A 26,511-nucleotide genomic window follows, 5' to 3' on the forward strand; every position below is an offset into this window, starting at 1 on the left:
ATGTTCCTGTGGTCAGACAGTAATTGGGCTGCTGTCCCACCCTCCTTGAGGCAAAATTCCACCACCAGCACAGCTCTTGACCTGCCCTCACCAACAGCCTCTCCAGGTCCACTATATAAGCTTCATCAAGTGGGAAAGTCTCTGTTGCAGACTGAGAAAGAACCTGGCACCAAGGTAAGAAACTCAGTCAATTCATAATGTCATGTAATAACCCATGTTAGATGCATGTAAAAAATACAAGCTAATATTAAACATTCATTTTTGTTAGTCTTTTTTTTTCTTGTTTATTTTTTTGGGTTAAAGTAATATACTACAGTCTAAAGTCACTTAAAAGTACACTAAAAGATAGCTATTTTTTGCTTGTTCAAACTAGTTATTTAAAAAAAAAAAAGCTGAATCAACACAATTCTTGAGATTTCATTGGGACAACTTAATTTTTTATGTTTAATCCACATACATTTTTTTAAATCGTTAAGTTAACTTAATCAATTTGTGTTGGGACAACATGAATGAATTGTGTGGACCCTGGATTTTTTAAAGTGTAGCAATGTTTTACTTTTAAGGAAAGTAATGCGAAAGTATATGTTATGTTGTTTTTGAGTTTTTTACTTTTTGTTAACAGTAACTTTTTATATACACTTAAGAATGACACTAACTGTTCAAACTATTTCTTTAAAATAGCTAAAACAACACAATTCTTGAGTTTTTAGGGGAAAACTTAATTGTTTTATTTTCAATTCACTTATAATAGTAAAAACTAACTTAACCTAATTCCTTTATGTTGTCCCTACACAATCAATTGTGTGGAACCCAACATTTTTACAGTGTACAATATATAAGAATGTCATTGATAGAAAAGTTTTATTCTTTTTAATATTTGCTTTTTATATTCCTTTTATTACAGTTAAAGCAACCTAAAGTTCAAATTTTAATTGTATGTCTCTACACATAATCACACTCTTGACTGCAGTTCTAATTGGTCAAATGATTGGAATTGTCAAGAATATTGTGCTGACAAAAAATGTATTATAATAATCAATACCTGTGTAAAAAATGTCCTCAAAGGACTGCCCTTTGAGCAACCAGAATGAATTCTTTTGCATTTAGTCTGTATTGTACGGTGGCCGAGAGAGCTTAACGCAAAGAAAACACATGCAATTACAAAAGACGCCAGCAAATTAAGAAAAGATCATCATCTATTTGACAGCATGTGAGCTGCAAATCCTCACAACGCGAACATAGTTGTTAAAAAACGCACTGTATTTTCCCATAATGCAAATAAATAAATAAAAAACGCGCTGCATTTTCTCACAACACAAACAATTTACAAAAGTGCACTGCATTTTCTCACAACACTTTCAAATAGCATGGGACACAACAGAAATGTTTCAAAAAGACACTAAAATGTGACCGACCTGGCAATTTCTGTTATGGTTATTTAGGCTAATAAATTACAAAAGACAAGGAAATCAGGATGTGAAAATAAACAAACAAAAAACTCACTTTTTAAAGACCACCTACAACTTCATTGTGCATAGTCTTTTCATAGTTTTTAATATGTATGTGTTGTGAGGATATCTTCAAATGGATTAAGATCTTTTTTTAATTTGCAGGCTTTTTGGTAATTGTATGTATTTTCTTAAATTGCAGCACGTTATACTCTCTTAGCCAGCGTAGTATTGCTCCTTTGCTAAAACTTTAAATCCTCCTGTGTTATTTTTTATTTGACAAACATCAAAAACTATTGACTGCAATTTTTGATGAAACTGATCTGCAGTATTTCAGAAACACATGGGCAACCAGGTCACTCACAAGAGCGAACTACTGCAGCAGATGAAACCGGATATGGTGAGTCAAACTTTAACTAACATGAAATTAAATGTGATTAAGTAAATAGTAATGTTATGTTGGTTTTCTAGCAATGGGAAAATAAAGTCAAGCAGTGCCCATTTTCTAAGCAATTAAAGAACTATCAGGATAGTTCGTGCCATCAAGATGTGTTACATCACAGAGCGGTTAAGGTGAGGTATTATTGCATTAAACACTCACTAGGAATATATTTCTCTATAGAGGTAAAAGACCAAAAGAGTTTTATCAAGCATCAAAACGTAAAAGTGGAATACTGCTGTTATAAACCTTGAAAACACCTTGCTCCAGTCACAGCTTTTGTGCCTGTATTTCTGAGAGAGTAAGAAAAGTTTCTTGTTTTTATTTTAGAGCCATATTTGTTCGTCTAAGATTTGTGAAGGGTCAATCATGACTCCAAAATCTTTGACGCGCTGTCCCATGACCACTTTGCATTGTTCTGATGACATCCTCGTGCAAGCTGTTGACTTCATCAATCAATACTACAAGTCAGTTAAAAAGTAAGTTTAACCTTTCTATTCTGTTCATTTTTTGCTGACGTCCTGAAAGGACCAGTTCAAATCAGTTCAAATAGACTCGATGAAAAACAACAAAGAATTTAGATTCTAACAATATATTTTTATGTATAGAAACACTTTATTAAACATTACAAAAAACATTTCTGAACATATGAATTACAAAAAAAAAAAAAAACTTTTTTTGGTGACAAATTTTGGAGACCTTTTGCACATTTGTATTGACTTGTTGCTTTTTGTTATCATTAAATTATTACATTTTTTTCCAAAAATACCTCATCCTCTGTTCTTATTATACTTTTTTTGGTTCAGTGAATTTGACTTTGAAATGCCTACATGAAAGGGCACCCTTGATGTAGAGCATTACAATAGCTAACACAAGAAACGTAACAAATATATTTTTTGGACATTTCAAAACACACCAGTAAGTTGTGCCCCAAATGAGAAAAAGCATCAAGAATGTATAAAGGAAAAGTATCAATAATAATCAACATAGGTTTAGCAACATTTGTATAATGCATTTTTCACAATTTCTGGCTTGTGAAACATAATTCTTCATTGAAAAAAAGGAGGGGGGCTTCATAAGCTAGTGGAAAAAGTAGCTGTAAAGCATTATGAGATGCGGGTCAAATTGACAAAAATTTATTTTTGGACATTTCAAAACACACCAGCACGTTGAAGTTTTGCATGTATGTCCATGGCCCTAAATGAGAAAAAGTCAAGCAGTTTTAAGAAAAAAATATATAGGTTAGCTTGCATATTCAACAACTCATAAAATCTAAATCAAGTAAATCTGACCCTAGCAAAATATGACGATTAATCAACATAGATACGAAAAAAGAACTAAATATTCAGATTTTTTGTTGTTTAGTTTGGACTTTAATGGTCTGATTGCTGATATTTTATTTGGTTCACTTGAATCCTTAATAAGATGTTGCACTTTTGTGTTTCACTGTCCTGTAATGTCATAACAAAGCTTTTAATTAACTTATGTGACACTGAAGAGTGTACATTTTATGACTGGATGACATGTGGTTTTAGCTCAAAGATTGAGGAACACTTGTCTCGTGTGGAGGAAGTTGCAATGGAAATAGATGCTACTGGATCATATCAACTCACCACAAAAGAGCTGGAATTCGGGGCTAAACAAGCATGGAGGAATGCTCCAAGATGCATTGGCAGAATTCAATGGGCTAATTTGCAGGTAGTTTATCTAGTTTGAACCTAAAATTATATATAGTTCACCTCAAAATTAATATTTTATTTACCCTCACCCTCCACTTCTTGTTACGTCTCTTTCCTTTGTTGAACACGAAAGAAGATACTTTGAAGAATGGGGGAAACCAGTAGCCACTGACTCCCAAGCTATTTTCTTTTTTGTTTTTTTCTTCTATGGATGTCATTGGCTACCATTTCCTACATTCTTTAAAATATCTTTTGTGTTCAACAAAAGAACCACTTGAGAGTAAATGATGTTTTTTTTTTTTTTGGGGGGGGGGGGTGAACTATCCCTATAAAGATATATTAAACCTGTATTTACAAATGTGATTTATATTATGTGGTATTTTTCTGTGCAGTTGTTTGATGCGCGTAAATGCCAAACTGCTGAGGACATGTTTCAGATGTTATGTGATCATATTCAGTTTGCTACCAATGGAGGCAACCTGAGGTAAACTGAGAATGTTATTCCACGTTTTCATGAAATCTTGATTGCCTGTGCAAAATTGATGAGATGTTGATGCAATAAAGATCTTTATTTTGACAGGTCTGCCATCACTGTGTTTCCTCAAAGAGCTGATGGCCAGCATGATTTCCGTGTGTGGAATAGTCAGCTCATACGATACGCTGGCTATAAGATGATAGACGGCACATTATTAGGAGATCCTGCCAGTGTTGACTTCACTGAGGTAAATTTTGTATTGCTTGATACTTTTTTAGTTTCTACAGTAGATATTTTGGTATCACTTTATGGTAAGGTTCCATTGGTTAAAGAGATATTCACCTAAAACTGAAAAATCTGATTGTTTACATATCCTTCAATTTTCACAGATCTGTTTGAGTTTCTTTTATCTGTTGAACAATAATATATTTTGAAAAATGTTGGAAACCAGTAACCTTTGACTTCTGTAGCATTTGTTTTTCCTACTATGGAAGTCAATGGTTACTGGTTGTTAACTTTTTTCAAAATATCCTCTTTTGTGTTCAACAGAAGAAACTCATAAAGGTTTCGAACCACTTGAGGGTGTATTGATAGTAAATATATTTCCATTTTTTAAGAACTGTCCTTGTAATCCAATGATTGATATTAACAAACAATAAGGCTGCGTTCGAAACCAATTACAACTCAGTAGGTACTGCATTTGAATTGTACTTCTCGGCTGTTAGAAAAGTGCGTTCTACATAGTATGAATGTGAGCAGTATGAATTAAATTCGGATGTACTGCATCTGGCATTTTGCCATGGTCACATGACCTACCTGCGTCAGTTGTGTCGCTTTACTCCCATTCCTGAATTTGCTCGCGGGGCATCATGGGATGCGCACTTCAGAATCTCACCGGAAGTAGTAGTTATCTGGGTACTTCTTGCATACTGACTTTCGAATTCTATGAATTCGGACATACTACTCGGCTCGCATACTTATTTTAGCGTACTGTATAGTATGGAAGTATGCAGTCTAGTATGGAAGTATGCAGCCTAAGCAAAACGTCTCAGTTACAAACATAACACTCGTTCCCTGAATAGGGAACAAAGACATGTGTCTTGAGAAAGACACTATGGGAGATGACTAGACGGCCAGTCACTCTGAAGAGTAGACCAATGAATGCCAAATGAATTGGCAGAAGCTGCGTCCCAAATCGCATACTTATGCACTATTCTACGCCATTTTGTAGTATATATAGTGTAAGTAGTGTGTTCACACTGAAAACTCTAACAATAATAAGTGTACTTTAATTACCTGGATGATGTACTCATTCAGCTGGTAAAATGAAGTGTGTAATGATGGACACTTCACGCACTCAACGATCGCAGGTTTGCTCACGTAGCAGAAGGGGCGGAGCAATCGGACGCACATGTTGAATAACTTTATTTATTTTGGATGGTGAAAGCAAAATTCTCCTACGAGAGTGATTATAGCGCCTCCCGATGGTGAATTTGGCAATACTCACAGCAGGTATTATTTGATAACTCTGTCGTTTATTTAACTGATTTGGCAACCGTCAAACGTCATCAGAGAAACGGTTTGAATTTCCGCTTAGTAAAAAAACATTAGTGTGCCATTTGGGACAACACTACATACATGTACCATCCTGTTGAGTGTGTAAGTGCATAAGTACATAGTGCATGAGAGCATAGTGTATAGTGTGCCATTTGGGACGCAGCATTAGTTTGGCTTCGCAGGTGCCAGTGATTAATCATTAACAGAGTTTATCAGCTGGTGCTTGTGAGCATTTAGATTTTTGCCTGCTAAAGAGCCGATCACTCGGCTAACAGCTGGAGACTCAGATGCTGTGGCAACAGAGACACACGTCTCTGTTTCTTATTCAGGGAACAAGGGTTATGTTCATTATCTGAGGTGTTGCCCTTTATTGGAACAAGTTTGGTGACCCCTGGTATAGAAAATGCCACAGCAGCTAAGCCTGTCATGCCCCTGATATGAAGTTTGCCAAGCATAGCGTGAGCGCACAAGCTTCACCAAGGGTGCCACCTTCCAATGTTCCCTAAGCCCTTAATTACCATTACATGGGAATAATTTTAAAGAATTTAGATTGGGGGTCGTAAATGTGATTTTGCCTAGCTAATATAGTCTACGGATTTTAGATTTACGAAAGAACGTTAGTAAGCGTGCGGGTCCCTGAAGTAAGAGGACGCTGCAGAGGCCTCCTGCTACCCAAACGAGGGAAAACTTGATGCAATAAAAACATATGGACTAGCCCTATGGAGGGGGAGAGCTATATATGATAAGCTGGTTAGAGGGTAAGGAAGACGCATGTCCGCCTAAAAAGGGGGAACACTCCGTGGCTGAAATAAGCATATGGGGGGCTACACTGAACCCTAGCAAGTGGGTAAACCAAGTGGGCATACCAAACATCATTCTGGGCCAGGCACCCAGCTAGTCCGCTGACTCGGGTGCTGGGGCCCTTGGAGGAATTCTCTAGGGTTTGCAAAATGGTAAACTTACTTAGGAGAGCAGAACACACGTATCTCCTTGTTAGAGAGCATGGTGAAGCGTTTTTGATACCGAGCTTATGTGTTCATGTCGCCCAGCCCACAGCTGTACAGAATCTGTAAAGAGGCACCGCACACTCACGCAGAAAAGGAGGCACTGCTTTGAAGCGAAAATATAAATCTCGCTTAACAAGCGCCAGCTGATATATTCTGTTAATGATTAATCGCTGGCACCTGCGGAGCCAAACTCTGCTAATTCATTCAGCCTTCATTTGCTTGTTTTCATAAGCTGTGATCACACTGCACTTTTCTCCTCATAGACTTTAATTCATACACACGCGAATGCGTCAGACCAGGAACGCAAGGTTATGCAACAAGTTTCGCAGTTCGCTGCCTTGAAATGTTAAAGCTTGGTGAACTCTGACCTTTGAAATTTACATCAAGTGACTGCGTGAGACCAATCGAAGATCAACATGACCTCTCTGGATAGAAATTTTAAATATAGACAAATCGCTCACTTTTTAAATGTTTAATATCTTGTTTAATCTCGCCCGTTTTCACATGCTCAAACTTGACTGTGACCACGACATTACTCTTCCAAGTGTTTGGTCATCTAGCGATCTCCCAAAGTGTCTTTCTCAGGAGACACGTCAGAATTCCCATGAATGGGCAATGTTCATTAAAATGTTACTGAATAAAAATAAAACTGTTAATTTCATCCGAGATGCATGAAATAATATAAACAGTTAGAGTTTCAGATTTTAATATTGTTTTAGTAAATGTTAAAATTATATAAACTAAGATACATTTAAAGTATTTTTCATTGTTTGCGTAAAAATGGTTAACTATCATTAATATATGTCGTTTATTATGGTAGGTATTTTGGAAATACTTTACTATAGGCTCTCACTAATTAATGTTTTAACTAACATGAACTAACATTGAGCATTACTTATTTTTACAGCTTGTATAATCTGTGTTATTGTTAATGTTTATATGTATATTTAAATGGATATATTCTCTTTGCAGTACTTTCCAGTATGTTGGTAATTCAGTTGCAACACATATTTGTTTAAATTATATATGTATATAAATTAACATTAAAATTGGAATGCAAATTTAATTTTACTATAGATTTATGTTTAAAGTAACTATTGTTAAACAAATGACCTGTATTTATTAAAATGTTTAAAATAATAAGTTATCATACTAGATCTGAATATATTAAAATCACTAAAAACTACTCGCTAGCAAATGGATAAAAACCTAGTGGTTGGCAAAGTATAAAAAATGGCCAATAATTAGTTTTTCGGGGCTGCACTGCAATCCTGTAAAACATTCATCAAATCATGAAAAAAACCATGTAACTAATTTAATGTCTAAATAAAATGTCAACTACTGTATGCCCAGATTTGTATCCAGCTTGGTTGGACTCCAAAGTACGGTCTATTTGATGTACTTCCACTGGTGTTACAAGCTAATGGAGAGGACCCCCAGCTTTTTGAAATTCCCAAAGATTTGATTTTGGAAGTTCCCATGGAGCACCCACAGTAAGTGAGCCCGACTGGGTGGAAGAACATAGTAGATTAGACTCAGCAATTGAATGACTGCACTCTAAACTGTTCTGTTAAATATAAAAGTATCAATGGTCCTAGCTCAAAAAGACAAAAGTCAAGACATTCACTTGTGATTTTAAGTGCAATGTTAATGTTGTTCACCCACAGCTCTTGACTGAGGTGCTCAGATTTTTCAGATGACTTGCATTCCAATTGGTTCTGCAGTAAATTAGTTTGCTTAAAAATCAGGTTAGATTGCCAAAGCCATTCAGACTTGAAAGACCTGTCTCAATGTCACATTCTTTTATCCCTACTTGACAAATGAGTTTAATCAGTGAGGCCAAAAATCTAACCTGTCTCAGTCTCACACTTTACTTTAGAATACTGCTTATTTAGTACAGTGACGTGCTATGTGAATTTGACTGAAGTGCTGGGTAATGGAGCCATAGGGGTTGCAATTATGCAGACAGAGAAATGTGGATTTGTATCTATTTTTGAAAACTGAAATGCTGCATTTAGTTTCATGATCAACGATCTGTTGATAATAGTTGTGAATAACCAGCCACTTTATTAAGCATTGGTAGTATTAAGCTTATTAAGCTTTATTAAACATTGGTAGTATTGGGTTGAACCAAATTTTAAACTGCTTTAAAGGGTTAATTGAGCTAAGATTTCTTAATTCAACTCATGTTTATTTAAAGTATTTAGCGCTTTTACAATGTATATTGTGTTAAAGCAGCTTAAGATAGAAATCCTAGTATATTGAAACTGTGTCAGTCCAGATTTCAGAGTTGAAGTTCAGTTCAGATCATTGTGGGTAAATTTTTAACGCTTAAAGTTCAGACACTGAAGAGCAAATCCCTCGATGCACAGCTCCACAAGTCCCAAACCAAGCAAGCCAGTGGAGACATTGGCAAGGAACAAACTTCACCAATTGACAAAAGTGAAGGAAAAAAAGGAAAAAAAAAACCTAGAGAGAAACCATATTATTCTATGATTCTATTCTATTACTTCTATTATTAATTACTCAGCCTCATCTTGTTCATCTCCTGCAACCTTCGTTCATCTTCAGAGCACAAGTTAAGATATTTTCAGTGAAATCTGAAAACTCTCTAAACCTCCATAGACCGCAAGTGTCCCCATATAATCCAAGTCCACAAAAGGAAACAAAAACATTGTCAAAACACTCCATTTCACACTGAATTCAGTGGTTCAACTGGGATCAGACGAATCATTTGTGTGACGATAAACTGTAAAAACAATGTGTTTTCTCTTCCTTGTCAGGTCATCAGGATGTACATTTATTATGGGCAATATGTTATACTGCTATTACAATCAATAATGCAACATGTACCAAGACCTAACGTGTCTGTAGAGAAGATATACTGTCGAACAATATAATTTTTGTCAGCCCAACCAGCAAAGTCACCCATTCTGATGCTAAGTTTTCATTTTAGCAGATCATCTTTACCACGTCCACATACCCACAGTAAATGCACTGACTTGCTGCTGTCTGATTGGATATTTACATTAGTGAGCAGTTAAACAGGTGTAGCCAATTAAGTAGCTAGTGAGTACACTGTAAAAGTGCACTGTAACTTAACATTTACAATCTAAAACCACAGCACAGTTGTAATTGTTAATTTACAGTGTGCTTGTCAATTTTTCCTGTAATACTGTAAAAATTCCAGTAATACTTTCCAATAATACTGTAAAAATTGCCAGTAATACTGTAAAATTTACAGTGCGCTTGTTAATTTTTCCAGTAGTACTGTAAAAATTGCCTGTAATACTGTAAAATAAACAGTAATACTGTAAAATGTACAGTTCGCTTGTACATTTTACAGTATTACTGGTATATTTTACAGAATTGCTGACAAAACTTACAAGCACATTGTAGATTAACAAGTACAACCAGAATTGCCAGTAATACTGTACATTTTACTGTAATTGTTACATTGCATATTTGCTAGTCACACAGTTTTAACTCTTTTTCAGGTATGAGTGGTTTAAGGATTTGAACCTGCGTTGGTATGCATTGCCTGCGGTGTCCAACATGTTGCTGGAGATTGGTGGTCTTGAATTCCCAGCATGTCCTTTTAACGGTTGGTACATGGGCACTGAGATTGGAGTGAGGAACTTCTGTGATACCCAGCGCTACAATGTTCTTGAGGTGCTTCTTATTGCTTGTTTTTTTATACAATAGTGTTTATAAGTTCTTTAGTAGTCTTGCTTTCTGCTGTCTTATGGCCTGCAGCACGTTGGCCGTCAGATGAGCTTGGAGACTCAAAATCTGTCCTCGCTATGGAAGGACCAGGCTCTGGTGGCCATTAATGTAGCAGTCATGCATAGTTATCAGGTAAGGTGGATCTGAATAGCAGGCTTTGGCTTGGGACAGAGGATTCCTGATCTCATTAGTAAATATATATTTTCGGGGGCGTAAGCAGTATTTTCAAAAAGTATCAATTGAGAGTACATGATTTTTTTAATTTTTTTATTTCTATTTTATTTTGTTAAGCATGAAGGTCTACACTTAAGCCTAATAATCAACGGGAAGTATAATTTAGAAAACATACAAATATATGTTGATTTTTAAGTTCATGAAATAGATTTATTGACTGTTAGATTCAGATATTGTTATATTAAACTCATTATTTACTAAAAACTGTGTAATTCCAAGATATACATCGAGATAAATCTTATACAACATAACAATTTTACAGTCAAATTTTATTTATAGATTCATATGTAACATAATCATAGCTATATATCATTATGAAAGGTCAAAGCTAAAGGGATGGATGTAAAAATAAATCCCTATAAGTATGTACTAAAGAATCAGTACATGATTCTAGATAGATTGGACCCTTCCCCGTTTTTATGATTGTTTTGTCTTACTGACATCCAGAAAAATAAAGTCACCATTACTGACCACCATTCTGCATCAGAGTCCTTCATGCAGCACATGGAGATGGAGGTGCGTCTGCGTGGAGGATGTCCAGCCGACTGGGTTTGGCTGGTGCCGCCAATGTCTGGATCTCTGACTCCAGTCTTTCACCAGGAAATGCTGAACTACATCCTCTCACCTTTTTTCTACTACCAGGTACAATAAGCAGATATATCCATAAAAATAAAAGCCCCTTATTGGCATTGATGTTCCCATGAAGAACTTTTAAAGTAATGGTTCACCCAAAAATTTTAATTTAATGATTATTTACTCATCTTTCCCTTGTTCCAATCCAGTATTCTTTTCTGTTGAGCACAAAGGAAGATATACTGAAGAATGTTGGGAAAAACAGCCATTGACCTCTATAGTATTTATAGATGTCAAAGGCTTTGTTTTTTTCCAACGTTTTTCAGAATATCTTGTTTCATGTTCGACAGAAAAAAGAAAATCAAAAATATTTAGACCACTTGACTGTGAGTAAATGGTTAGAAATATTTTTTTGTGTGTGTGTGTTTTTTAGGAAAACATTTTTGGGTGAACAATCCTTTTAATATTAGTGGAACCAATTAATTACACCAGTGGTTCTTTATAGGGAAAAATGCTGCTTATGTTATTAAAATGTTTTTTACAGCTTGAAAACTGGTTCTTATAACACCCTTTCACTATAACATTCTTTGATGAACAAAAAAGGCATCATTATAAAACACCTCTTTTGGTTTTTCCTAAAACCTTTATTTAAAAAAGAGTCTAACTATTGACAATCAGAAATTGCTGAAATATTTTCAAGTCTCAAAGTATCATGCTATTGTATGTGTTGTATGACAGTCTAAACAAGTGTTTTAAGATGTTCTTACATGATCATGTGTTGTCTCTTGCTGTTTAAAGCCTGAAGCCTGGTTGACGCACAAGTGGAAGGACATGAAGAGAAAAGCGAGGCGCTGTACAATCAGCTTTAAAGGACTGATCAGGTACCGCAATATTATGCTCGCAGCAGAACAACACAGTGCTGTTCTGTCAGAAGAGATCTTTCTGCAAAAATCTAATGAATATTTGAATGGTTAGCTGTAAATATTTGGTGAGCAGACTGGTTACAGTAGCTAAAATTCTTGTTTTCATTTCTCTCTTCTAGAGTAGTTCTCTTCTCACAAGCACTTATTAAGTTGGCTATGGCCAAGAGAGTGTGTTGTACAGTTCTCTATGCCACAGAAACTGGAAAATCACAGACTTTCGCTAAGAAACTAAACGGCATCATGAACTGTTGCTTCAGCTCCAGGGTAAGACGAACCATCACCATTGATTCATGTGTAACGTTTCATGGCACCAAGGTGGTGTATTTTGTGTGACACACATTATTCATAATATCACACTGTATTAAATGTGTAACAAGAAAAATTGCTACCTTGAGCTAAATCTACCTGTTCTGGGCCTTAAAGGGGTAGTTCACAAAAAATACAATTTACAGTTCATTTACTCACCCTCAGGCCATTGAAGACATAGTTGACCATTTGTTTCTTCAGTGGAACTTTAAAGAAGATTTTTTAAAATTTTATCTATGGTCATTTGTTTAATGCAAGTCAATGATCCTCCGCTTTTAAGATTAAAAATAAACAAAAAAGTCTCAATCATTCTCTGTGGCTCCTGGTGATATACTGAGGTCTTACTGAGCGAAATGATTTGTCTTTTGCAAGAAATGAAGATTATTTCTAATAGTATTAGCTTTTTTTTAACAGAGTAAATATTGAATAACTAGTTCTCAGCATGTGCTAAAGTGTAGTGAGCTCAAAGCTTTGGGTTAATTTACATTTTTGGTAAACATCACACATGCAGTCTAGTCTGCTGCTAGTCTGAAGAGATTTATTTACATGTTAATAAGTATTTTACAAAAAAAGGACTAGTGGCATTAAATTATAAGAAATGGATGCTCATACAATATGGGTAATGCTACCATGAGACAGATGAAATCTAAGATTATGTACAAATATTTTGTATTATATTGTGATTTAGTTTTCACATGTTTATAATTATTTTAAACTTTTTTTAAACACTTCAGAAGACAACAAATAAAACCATTTTTATTCTGACCAATTGTCATTTTCAGGGTAAATGGCAATGTTTGTAAATCTTTTTAAATATATTTTCTCATTATTTAAACAGGTTGTTTGCATGGAGGACTACAATGTAAGTGAACTTGAGAAGGAAAGCCTCCTAATTGTTGTTACTAGCACCTTTGGCAATGGCGACTGTCCAGGAAACGGTGAGGTATGGGAGTTTGCAGAATTTACAGTATGTCAAATTGATAAGATGTTTAGATAAAATCATTTGCTTTTGCAATAACTATTTGTTGAATGTGCTTCTCATCTGTGATTATGTGCATGTATTTATTTGTATTTTTGGTCTCAGAGTTTCAAAAAGCAGCTTCTCAGCCTAAAAACCCTCAGAACCAAAGTCAGGTCAGTGTTTAAAATCAGTTATCTCTCTCCAATCCTGTATAGACTGACTCCCAAAATAATATAATTCCCTCAAACAGGTACTGTGTGTTTGGTCTTGGCTCTCGGATGTATCCACACTTCTGTGCATTTGCCCATGCTCTGGATGCTATGTTTGCATCATTGGGAGCCATCCGTGTTTCCAGTACAGGAGAGGGAGATGAGCTGAAAGGACAGGAGGAATCGTTCTCATCCTGGGCTTGCACTGCCTTTAAGGTAATAAGTTAGAATACATCCAGGAGGTTATTATCACAGAATAAAGGCAGACAGGCTTATTATATCAGACTTTATTATGCAAAAACAATCATTCTGGATGTATTTTATTCCGCTTATTACATGGCTTCTTGCCGCAAAAGATAAAAATTAGACACAAAACATTGTTCTGAGACATAACAGTTTATTAGTTCTTTAATAACAAACAAAGCTGACAGAAACAAAAACAGCTGATGGAGCATACACTAACCTTTGCATTATTCAGTCAAAAGATGTTGAAACTGAAGATAGTTGAAACTGGTTTAATGAAGCAGACAAATGTACGTATTAGTCAGTCAAAAACAGCGGCATGATAAACAAGCAGATACATATTCCTTGATGGTCAAGTTGATTTGAAGTTTCCGGATGAGCCTGTGATATTCAGAGGTTGTGATTTCAGAATAACATACCTTGGATGGTTTTGACTAACCAATCAGAATTTAGTATTTCTACACATCCATGTGATAAACAGTAATGAACAATGAACAATCATTGTTTTCAGCACTTTAAGTTGGTGAATTTTAAAAGTAATTGTATGATGTTTGTTTTCTGTATGTGTAGGATGCATGCAAGGAGTTTAATGTTCAAGGGCAACTTCCAGGAACTGATTGTCTGGTGGATTCCTGGGATTCGCAGAGATACAGAGTTCAGAATGACAGCTGTACAGTTGACCGAATCACTGGTACATTTAGACCTGCACCAAAACCATATTATTTATTGAATATTATTATATTATTGGATAATTATAGTAAGAGCTTGATACCATTTTCAGAATTGATTAGGTCAAACAGCCAGGGGAAAAAGAGCTGTGCACTGTATGTATGTACAGTTGAAGTCAGAATTATTGGCCCCCTTTTGATTTTGATTTTCTTTTTTAAATATTTCCCAAATGATTTTTAACAGAGCAATGAAATTTTCACAGTATGTCTGATAATATTTTTTCTTCTTCTTATTTGTTTTATTTCAGCTAGAATAAAAGCAGTTTTTAATTTTTAAAAAAATCATTTTTGGGACAAAATTATTAGCCCCTTTAAGCACATTTTCTTTTTCGATAATCTACAGAACAAACCATCGTTATACAATAACTTGACTAATTACCCTAACCTGCCTAGTTCACCTTATTAACATAGTTAAGCCTTTAATGTCACTTTAAGCTGTATCGAAAAATGTCTTGAAAATGAAAAATATCTAGTAAAATATTATTTACTGTCGTCATGGAAAAGATAAAATAAATCAGTTATTAGAATTTTTTTTAAAAACTATTATGCTTAGAAATGTGATGAAACAATCTTCCCAGAACGAACAGAAATTGGGGAAAAAAATAAACAGGGGCGTTAAAAATTCAGGGGGGCTAATAATTCTGACTTCAACTGTATGTATGTATGTATGTATGTATGTATTGTTCTACTAAAGCATAATACTGTACTATACAATATTTAAGTATAGATAGTTAACCCCAAACTTAACATTTTTTGTTAATATACACTCTGGAAAAACAAGATATATATGAATTTTTTTTCTTCAGGAGCACACTAAGTGTTCTTTACTCTTCAAATTTCCACTGCTGTTGTCACTCATTTGATTAAAGGTAATAATGTAGTATATAAATGTTCAGTTTCTCATACAGACTGATTGTTTCACTGCATAAGAAGTATTTTTGTTTTACTTTTAAGGTGCTTGTAGGAGTTGCATTTTCTAATTCACCAAAGAATTTTCAAAGCAAAAAATTTTCTTTAAAGTTCTGCTTTGGAAAAAAGTCACCTACTACATTTTAGTAGAGCAAGTACATTAACAGCAATTAAACATTTTTTGCTTGGACTACAGTAGTCAGCATTTGAAGAAGATCATCCTGTTTCATCAAAGTTGTACTAAAATTATTGAACCTATTTTGATCAAAACATTTTTGAAAGTTGACTGTAGTATACTTTTTTATTAAATACGGACGTAGAAATGGTTTTAGTGTCATTTTGAATTCAGAGATGCATTCATTCATTCATTCATTCATTTTCTTTTCGGCTTAGTCCCTTTATTAATCTAGGGTCGCCACAGCGGAATGAACCGCCAACTTATCCAGCATGTTTTTACGCAGCAGATGCCCTTCTAGCCACAACCCATCTCTGGGAAACATCCACACACACTCATACACACACTCATACGCTACGAACAATTTAGCCTACCCAATTCACCTGTACCGCATGTCTTTGCAATTATTATTAAACATGCAAACTCCACACAGAAACGCCAGCTCGAACCAGCGACCCAGCGACCTTTTAGCTCTGAGGCGACAGCACTACCTACTGCGCCACTGCGTCACCCTTCAGAGATGCAGTTTAATTATAATAAGTATTTAACAGTATTTAAGAATCATGTCATCAATGTTAATAACAGATTTATTTGTGAGATTTATGCAGTGATTATTATTATTTGGTTTGGATTTACAGCTCTGTCGACTCTTCATTCTAAAGCTGTGGTTCCCATGAAACTGAAGAGAAGGCAGAACCTGCAGAGTGCAAAGTCAAGGTTTTTCTCAGATCTATTATTTTTGTTAATACTATTACAATTAATTGATTTTATTATTAAAAATTACAAATATATTAAGTAAGGGTCCACTCATTTAGTCCAATGAGGGTGGATAAAGGTGCACTGTGTGTTCGATTTTTCCAGTACACTATGTTGTTTTAGTTTAAATCAAACTTATATCTGACTATAATGTTAATGTGAGGTGTTTTAGAATATTCATTGATTAATGAATTTAGATGAATGTTTTAATTATTCTGTTTCATCTTGTTTTTGTATATTAAACTTGTTTATTTAGATCCCTATAACAGCTTGAGTCTTTACAAGCTGATTATCCAATCATTTATTTACATGCTTGTTAGTCCTGGTCATTCAAGAATGGTGAAACCCGACTTACTAATTCTAAAATATTTCATGCAATCCCCATAGATCAAAGTGAAAATAATGCTATAGCTATTTCATAATTATTTGCAATAGAGCCAAGCAGACCAACTTTCTTTACTGGTATTTTTTAAATAATTATATTGTGACTTAAAAAATTGAACTATTAGAATAGCATTAGAATAACCAGAAAGGTTGAGGCTCACCCATATTTAGATTGGTCTCACAAAACTGCTGTTCTGAATAGAAAGCACCATCAGTGTGTAATGTTTAGTCGCTACAATCTAAGTATACATGCACTAATGCCCCTTAGTCGGAGCTCTAAAACATTAGTTAGTGTGCCCTGAGCAAAGGCTTGAGGTGTTAGGTACTTTTTGGATGCAATTTACTAGAGTTAATTACACGAGATCAATTAGAACAATCTGAAACATAGAAATTTATCAGTCAGGTAAATGTGCATTAAAGTATGCCAATTTTTCAGTCAATTCATGAACAATCAATACAAGATATCTTGTTCTCAAATAGATCTAAGAGCAAAAGATGCATTCTTGACATGAATAAGATGCATATTATAGCACGTGAAAGGTCATACCATGACTGGCTGACCTGGCTACAGAATCGCCCTGAGCATTTTAACCCTTTTTCCTTACGTAAATACTCAAACCAAAAAGAGAGAATGTCCTCCAAGGAGGGGTGTGTGAAACAACAATCGGAATTTGCATATAGATCTGAAGAGTTTCTGCCTATGGGGAACAAATTGTAGACTTATTAAAATAGAAACCCTCAGATAGGGTGCACACCCTTAGTTTGCAGTGGGTCAAAGGTCTCCCGATGTGACAAATCTTTCATTTTGATTGTTTACATCTGTGGGAACGACACCATTGTACAAGTCGCACTGAGACATTCTAAATTATATCAAACTTGATGGTTAAAATTACCTGCATTGGTCATATTTTGATATGATCTTTCTGATTGGAGAGGTGAAGGGAAAGAAGAAAGGGGAGACTGATCAAATGTAAATGCTTTGCCAGTTTCACTCAGCTGGGTGTGTGGAGGCAAGTTTTGTGTTTATAAACTGTGTATTCTTGCATTGTCCATATGTGGACACATCGAAGTATCTGAGGCATCACAATGTATCTGAGATATCTCAAATCTTACAATATTATTAGTTTTTTTTCTGAAACATATAAAAACCTCAATATTTTTATTATTTTACTTGTACTCAGTTGTGCTACAATATTGGTGGAGCTGGAAATGGAAGGAAACACAGAGCCCTTAAACTTCACCCCAGGAGACCATGTGGGGATTTTCGCAGGGAACTCACCTGGATTAGTGGCTGGCATCTTAAAGCATCTGTCCAATGCCAATCCTATCAACCAGAGCCTTCAGCTGGAATTCCTCAGTGCCCATGCTGGTACTGAACCATCTAATTACATAATGGATGTCTAACTCATAATAACATAATGATATCTAATAACTCTGTTCTATAGATGGTGAAAGGTGGCAGAGAGATGAACGAATACCGCCATGCTCTCTTGCCCAGGCTCTCACCTACTATCTGGACGTCACCAGCCCACCCTCTCAAAGCCTCCTCCGCAAACTCTCAAAGATAGCCAGACAGGAGGATCACAGACAGCACTTGCTCGCTCTGGCATCAGTAAGTCACTTTTTGATGATTGCAGGGGCTGTAGAACTGGGGATGAGAACTGCAAGATATTTTGTTGTTAGCTTAGTAACTTTAAGGCCCTGGTTTATGTAAAAGGTTCTTTTTCATCATTTATTTGAGGGCCAAAATAAGTTCATTTTGTTTACAATCACGTCATTCCAGTAGTCTGATTTTGCTTCAAGTTTTCTAGGGCCTTAAGAGTTTTAGAAATGTAATTCCCTTAGGAAAATGATGAGGTGATTTTTGAAATCAGCAGATTAAAAACATCCATTAAAAGGACCACAGACTCATTGTGGATACATACCCCTGTCTACATTTTCAGAGAATGGGAATTATGCAGCCAGAGCTACGTATGCCTGCATTTAGTCTATGGGGTGGTATGATGCCGCCAACGGCTTCTATTCCTTTTAGCGCATCTGACCGCGTACCTCTGTACGTATGGCTTTTCCAATGTTACCAGTTTGACTAGTAGCTCACCAAATATAGGCCGATGAAGTTAGGACATGGGGCTGAGTTGACTGCTATGACGGGGTTTGAGTCCAGCGAAGAACGATTCCAGAAACCAAGCAAAAAAAGCAAAAAATAAATAAACTGAAATCTGTGAAAATGTGATGAAATCACGCGGCTGCATTGGCTTTTTCTAGATTGCTTTTGAAAACACTATTGGTTGGGTTAAGGGATGGGGGTGGGTCGGTCAGTCAGTCAGATGACAGCAAGCTGGCCTAGTCGGCTGAAGTGTATATTGTGCCTTCTGGTAGATTTATGCTAGAAGATGCCCTCTCTGGTGCATTTGTAAAAACAAAAACTGCGAGCAGACGTACCTCCAGTTATGTATTTCGCTGTCTCCAGAAGACCTGTATAACCTATCCGTAATGAGCCTGGCTTGATTAAAAGATCATTTTAACATCTTATTTTATTATTAATATAATTGTTTTTGTCATATATGTTCAGTGCTTTCTTGCTTATAAATTATTAGTGCAAATAATTTGCTGATAACTTGCTAAGGGTTGCCCCCAGAAAAAAATCCTATCTGCTCCCTTGTTTTATGTAGACACACCTTAGTTGATTATTTTAAATTTAAATATAAAAATGTATTGCTGACAAATGTGTAAAATAGTTGGAAGAGTAATGTAAAAGTTGATATAAATAAAAGTTAAATAAATAAGTATTTTCACACTGTTCATTTTAAATCTTTTAATATGTCATGACAGGATTCTTTTCATAAATATTCCCGACAAGATTTTTTTTTTGTTATAGAGTATAAACAATTTTAACACTCAATTACATTTTCATTTTTTTTTTTTTTTTGTAAAGCATATTAAAATTTATGATAATAATCTTTATTTTTTGCCTAGCAGCAAACTTTTGTCACGATTTATGGAATAAACAACCCTTAAAGATCCCATGAAACGCTTTGAAATGTGCATTTTGGTAGATGTATAACAAAATAAAAACTGAAACATGAACACAGGACAAGATATTGAGTAGCCCCTCCCCCTTAAAAACAGTCTGCCACTGCCAGTGAAAGTGGTTCAGCTCAAGCACAACCGAAACATGTCAGATAATAAAGAGCAGACGATTTGATCAGAAACTGAAGTATGAAGTGACATCAACATTGTTGATCCTTTTAGGTGGAAGTTATAACTGACAAACTGGATTTTTATATCTTCTCATTGCAATTTCTTGTAGCACATTAGCTTAATGATATTTATAGGACTAAAATACTGATACTAACATCTAAAAAAACTTTATTTTGATTTAATGGGGTCTTCAAAGCTATATTACACTTCTATTCTTTTGACATTTGATAAGCTCTATATCTTGTCTTTGACCCATATGAAGAAATTCACTACTTCCGTTTCGAGAAAAATGGTTTATATATAGATCATTAGCTAAACTTTATTGATATAGTAATTGATAAATACACAGCAAACTGTCTTTCTACCACAGGACTTTCAGGTCTACACAACATGGAAGGATTTCTTCAAGCCGACTTTCCTTGAGGTGCTGGAGGAGTTTCCCTCTCTGGAACTTTCGGCTGCTTTTCTTCTCAGTCAGCTGCCTCTGCTGAAGCCCCGACTCTACTCCATCAGCTCCTCTCCTGACCTCCACCCTCAGGAGCTCCACCTTACTGTTGCTGTAATTAGTTATTATACACAGGGTACATTAGACCAAACTTTCAATGTAAAACTACTCACTTCTAGATTCATTGAGAAAATTAATCAGTTGTCACTTGTTCTGCTCTCTATAGAGGGAAAAGGTCCACTTCATTTTGGTCTGTGCAGTAACTGGCTCAACACCATCAAAGAAGGAGACACGGTGCCATGCTTTCTCCATAGGTATCCTTCATTTCACATTGACTTTTCTCATAATTATACCAGTTCCTCCACTAATATTTGGACCCTTTGAAAATATTAGCAAAAAGGCTGTGAAAGTGTGTTTATTGTTTAAGCTTTTGATCTTTAACCTTGGGGGCTGTAAGTATGAGATAACCTATACTGCAGGACAAAACCACTCAGTCATTCTTCACATTTTTTCACACAACATTAAAAGTCACACAATTTTTTTGTCCAGGTTATGAAGTATCAGGGGGTTTTGTTAGTTGCTGCTTTAAATTTTACTCTTGATTTATCAAATCTTAATTGTTTATACCATATTTTTATATTGTATTATTTCAGGCTCGATGGTATGGTTAGGCTATTTGTAGCTCCATTTTATTAATTTTATTCTAATCAACTGGCAGTCAAATACAGTCACCGGATTGTATTGACTAAGACTAACGTGCTAACTTTGGCTAAAGCTGAACTTTTTAAAACGGCTATAGAATAATCAATTTTGGAAGAGGAAGCACTTCACAGCCATGCAAACAGTATGTACCTTAATTTATTCAAAATTATCAGGTAAATTGCCCATTGTTGTTCTCATAGTGGCCAATAAAAGTCATGAGAAATAAATTTTAAGCTAAAACCATTTTGATATGGTTTTAATTTCTAAACATTACTTTAATATTAAATTATTTCTTAACATACAGGCACAACAGCAGCCTAATGTGCCATTCATGGACATTCATTGAAACTTTTTAATTAGTGAACATCAGTGAAAATGCAGTTTAAAGTCTGTGTAATTTGGAAGATTTTGAGACTTTTATTTCATGTTGATCTACTTACAACTGAAACAGAATATTGAGTAGGGGGTGGGGCTTTCCTTTATGCACATCATTCACTCATTGCAATCTAATGGTAAAAGGAGTGCAGTTGGGAATATTGTGACTGAATCCGTCAAACTGATGTCAACAGAGAAAGACTGCCACTCCTGACAAAGGTCAGACTTTGATTTAAATATTACCTATTCAAACCATTTTTTTTAGTTTATTACCTTGAACAGATTATTCGTTCATCTAAAAACAGTGTTCTCTAGCAAAATTTTTACTTAAAAATTAAAAAAAAACTTTAAAGAGTTTAACCTTTAACCTTGTTTAGATAATTGCAAAAACACTCAAACTGGCCATTAACAGCATGGTGACAATAATTAAGACATTGCAGTCAACTAGAATTGAATAGAATCAGTATTTATCACTATTAGGTGGGGGGGGGGGAATTCTCCAAGAAAGTAAATTTTCTAGTTTCAAAATCTCCAAAACTACAATCCGACCTGAACTTGTGATCACCATAAATTATTTGAAAAGGGTTCTAGAAAAAAGTCTCTACTCTTATCCAAAACCAAACTACAGCTTTTTCAGATTTTTTAAAGCAAATCATAAATGAACAATGAATTAATGAATATGATTTTTTTCTTCTTTGCTTAATTTTCCAGGGGTGCTGATATTAGTGGAGGGGACTAAAACTCACTAACTTTTTTCATTTATGCATCTATTCCAGCTCTGACTGGTTCCATCTTCCGTCGGACCCTAACGCTCCATGTATTCTGGTGGGAGTTGGCAGCGGCATTGCTCCCTTCCGTAGCTTTTGGCAACAGCAATTCCATGACATGAATAAAACAGGTATTGAATTTCATCCTATATCACAGTCAAGTAATTTCAAAGAGTGCACCTGAAATTGGCTTGTCTGAAGTTGTGGTATTTCTTCAAGGTTTGAAAGGCAATCCGATGACACTTGTGTTTGGGTGTCGAAGTTCAGATACTGATCATCTGTACAAAGAAGAGATTCTGGACATGAGAGACAATGGTACTCTAAGCAGCATCACAACAGCGTACTCTAGGCAGACTGGACAAGCTAAGGTAGAGCAACACTGTAGTGATAACTATAAATATTTCAGTCAAATATGAAACAATTGTTGGTGTGTGGATCAAATTAAATATACAAAAGTGATTTTATATACAGTTATAATATGTTATATAATATATTAAAAGCAAGGGTCTTCTTAAATGTTTAAAGGGGTGGTCCAAAGTGTATTTTAAGGCTTGGTTGTGTTTATAAATTGCAAAGCAATGTGTGCTCATGCTTCTCTTGTAGAAACTCAGTTTTTTTCCTATATCTTTAATTATATACAGCTACTCAGCTAACATGAAAATGTCCGTCACATTTCCTAGTTCCTCTGTAAGGCCCACCGTCAAGAGGCTCTGATTGGTCAGCTAACATAATGTGCTGTGATTCGTGGATCGGCTCCACATTACCACGTCACACTCCTAAAGCAGGCGCTTTTGCGCTGTGTAAACAGTTCAGTCATGAAGAGCACATAGCTGAACATGCCTGCTCTCTAAAATATAATCTGACAAACAATTTATTTTAGATGTAGAACGCAGAGAAAGCAGCCACATAGAGAAACACTGCAGCGCAGCTAAAGATTGTGGATGTTTACAGCGATTTGACGAATAAATATGAATTTGCAGCTAAACTGTTAGGGGTGCCAAACAGCATTTACCGTTGTTTACATCCTTTTTTACACCCTCGCTACAATATACCGTTAATGCTAGATTACTGCTAAATTACTTACAGGTTGTGGCTCACAACGGTTTGAGGAGTTTTTAGCCGAATGCAGCAATGAACTGGGAGAGAGTCTGGAAGTTCCCCTTTGTCGAATGCTAGCTAGCCTCCATATTTTTTTATAATTCTCTGGAACATAATTTTAAAAAATTGTAAGCACTTCTCTCTTTTTGTCGTGTCCTTCGGAAGCCCAAATACAGAAACAAAAGAAGCTCTGTGGAAATAGCAGCGTTTGGGCGGCATTTTTGCACTCTCTCTGCAAATAGCATTACAGCACCTCTGGCCACGCCACTTCACTGCACAGGCTGTCTGTTGAAATAGGGGAGACGTGTCATTCATCTTTACAGATATATTTCCAAATAAATTAGACCGCATATATTCTGACCTGCGCATAAATTATATAAAAGAATACACTGCAAAAATACTTTTCTTACTTAGATTTTTTGTCTTGTTTTTAGTCCAAATATCTACAAATTCTTACATCAAGAAACATTTTCTAGACAAGCAAAACATATTGTTTTAAGTAATAATATGCCAAAATGAAATGAGTTTTTCATTAAATCAAGCAAAATAATCTGCCAATGGGGTAAGCAAAATAATTTTGTTTTTCGATTTGTGATAAGATTATTTTGCTATTTTTTGACTAGAAACAATACAAAAAAATCTAAGTAAGAACAGCATTTTTTGCAATGATAGAAGCATACTACATTTATAGTACATTCATTCATTCATTCATTCATTCATTTTTGGCTTAGTCCCTTTATTAATCCAATGTCGCCATAATGAAAGGAACTACCAACTTATCCAGCACGTTTTTATGCAGCGGATGCCCTTCCAGCCGCAATCCATCTCTGGAAAACTCTACACACACACTCATTCACACTCATACACTATGGACAATTTAGCTTACCCAATTCACCTGTACCACATGTCATTGGACTGTGGGGGAAACCAGAGCACCCAGAGGAAACCCATGCGAACGCAGGGAGAACATGCAAACTCCACATAGAAACACAACTGACCTAGCCGAGGCTCGAAACAGCAACCTTTATGCTGTGAGGTGACAGCACAACGTACTGCGCCACTGCGTCACCCTATTTATAGAACATACTACATTTTATTTTATTTTATTTCTTAATGATTAAAAGTGTCCTGGTTTATTGGTTTGAAGGATTAAGGCAAAGTTTAATGATTTAAACCATTAATTATGACTTTTAGTATTCAATATGTTGTCAAATTACTTTTATGATCTTTTATAAATGATTGAACAAAATAAATTATTACTTTTTTATTATTTATTATCTTATTATTATTATTATTATTATTATTATTATTATTATTTAATAAAACAGGAAACTTTCTAAATTAAAATTTAAAGCTTTCTTTTAATGATTTAATTTTTTTTAATTGGCTGCTGACACTCTCAGATAGTCACATGTCATTGCTAGTAGATACTGTTATCCTGCATTTATTTCTGCACTCTTGCTCCAGGTTTATGTCCAAGATATCTTGCGAGAGCAATTAAATGACAAGATTTTTGAGGTTCTGCACCACAACTCAGGACATGTGTACGTCTGTGGAGGGGTGAACATGGCCTGCGATGTAGCTGCTACTGTCAAGGAGATCCTAGTCAATCAGATGGGCATCACTGTTGCTCAGGCTGAGGAGTATCTGTCAAGGCTCAAGGTCAACCACCAACATGACAACACAATTTAGAGCAAATGTCTAACAGCATTTGTGTTTAGGAGTTTTCCTCAAATTAAGAAAATTAAAATCTTAATGTTTTTTTTATCTGTAAAGATATGTGTACACTAATTATTTTGTTATGCATTTTTTTTTATCACAGAATGAAAAACGGTACCATGAGGACATCTTCGGATACTAGTGCTCAAGATCACCTGGACCATTTAGATTTTTTTCAAAACCCAGATACACCAAAAAGAAGAATGTTTAATCCTGTAATTCTTTAATTTTATGCATCTTGTTTGTAAGAAATGGACTCTTTTATCAAGACTTCTGACATTCATCGGTCATCTGCATCTTAAATCCTTGAAAGTTTTTAATAATTAGATTTTTTTAATGTATAAAAATTTATATGTATTTATGTATGTATGTTATCTTTGCATCAAATTACAAAAAACAAATTACTACTAATGGCGACGCAGTGCTCCTGTTTCCCCCACAGTCTAACGACATGCGGTATAGGTGAATTGGATAAAGCTAAATTGGCCGTAGTGTATATGAGTAAATGAGTGTGTATGGATGTTTCCCAGAAATGCGTTGCAGCTGGTATGACATTTGCTGCGTAAAACATGTGCTGGATAAGTTGGCGGATCAATCCGCTGTGGCGACCCCAGATTAATAAAGGGACTAAGCCAAAAAAAAAAAGAATGATTTTTGAGATGTGCTTTTGTGAGATGTGTCTAATGCAGCGTCTATGGGGCAGGACAGTCATTCCTCTGGCTGTCGTCATCAGTTTCACACTATTTTTTTTCCTTTTTCTGAAAGTCTTGATAACACCATTGTTTTTCTTTTATTATTTCAGCAAACAAGATTTAAATATATATATATATATATATATATATATATATATATATATATATATATATATATATATATATATATATATATATATATATGTACTTTCCCATTCACTGCGCTCTAAGTTTACCCGACAAAGATGACTTGAGCTGCTGAGAAACCTGGAAATGTAAAAAGGGTCCATAAGTAAATCTGAAACACCACTCGCTTAATAATTTTTTTTGGCAAGTTCCTGATCTGTCAGGGCTCGCCACAGTGGAATGAACCGCCAATTACTTTTATGTTTCATGTGTTAGATACTGTTCCAGCCTCAACCCAGCACTGAGAGTACACTAACTCCTGAGCCCACAGTGCAAATAAACATCACGCAATAAAACACTTTACCCGAAGCAGAAATTTCATAAATTCCCATAAAACACATCAATCCATTATCGGTCGAATTTTATTTTGCCCTTGTTTGTTTAAAAACCAATGCATCTAGTTTGTGTTTGTCAATCAAAATCCTTTTTTCTTAGCTGCATTTTTAACTGTGATGATGGCTTACCTTAAGCTACATATAAATCCCCAGATATTTACTTCTGTAGCTCATACTTTCTTAGATATAAAGTGTTATGTAAATCTGTAATTGGAATTTTTATTTCATGGCAAATTCTGTATTTTGTAATAAAGTAATT

The 26,511-nt window shown here is 35.2% G+C and overlaps 1 protein-coding gene and 1 long non-coding RNA gene across 5 annotated transcripts in view; one reads left to right on the top strand and one right to left on the bottom strand.

Annotated features, from left to right (window-relative positions):
* Positions 1-25,684, top strand: nos2b (nitric oxide synthase 2b, inducible). Of its 4 annotated transcripts, none has more exon segments than NM_001113501.1 (26): positions 1-174; positions 1,778-1,848; positions 1,920-2,021; positions 2,218-2,366; positions 3,423-3,585; positions 3,959-4,050; positions 4,147-4,288; positions 7,959-8,098; positions 10,103-10,277; positions 10,362-10,463; positions 11,013-11,207; positions 11,937-12,019; positions 12,181-12,325; positions 13,206-13,310; positions 13,452-13,501; positions 13,579-13,753; positions 14,351-14,471; positions 16,231-16,309; positions 17,914-18,101; positions 18,178-18,344; positions 20,304-20,514; positions 20,605-20,692; positions 22,232-22,353; positions 22,442-22,590; positions 24,788-24,982; positions 25,143-25,187. In NM_001113501.1, coding segments are annotated over 25 exon segments (3,234 nt in total). In that variant the 5' UTR covers positions 1-174; positions 1,778-1,791; the 3' UTR covers positions 25,182-25,187.
* The window catches only part of LOC147840660 (uncharacterized), a 190,423-nt gene that overhangs the window by 154,853 nt on the left and 9,059 nt on the right, over positions 1-26,511 (bottom strand). The gene's annotated exons all lie outside the window — the stretch shown is intronic.

The sequence above is a fragment of the Danio rerio genome, chromosome 15 (assembly GCF_052040795.2).
Source record: "Danio rerio strain M-AB ecotype USA chromosome 15, GRCz13ab, whole genome shotgun sequence".
Classification (NCBI taxonomy): Eukaryota; Metazoa; Chordata; class Actinopteri; order Cypriniformes; family Danionidae; genus Danio; species Danio rerio.

What these genes read in the sequence shown, in the direction of transcription:
- nos2b (XM_087283149.1), top strand. Translation starts at nt 11,061, where the DNA reads ATGCAGCACATGGAGATGGAGGTGCGTCTGCGTGGAGGATGTCCAGCC. An exon ending in ACTGTTGCTTCAGCTCCAGG is followed by an intron (nt 12,326 to 13,205) that starts GTAAGACGAACC and finishes TTATTTAAACAG; the next exon opens with GTTGTTTGCATGGAGGACTA. An exon ending in GGCAGACTGGACAAGCTAAG is followed by an intron (nt 22,591 to 24,787) that starts GTAGAGCAACAC and finishes CTCTTGCTCCAG; the next exon opens with GTTTATGTCCAAGATATCTT.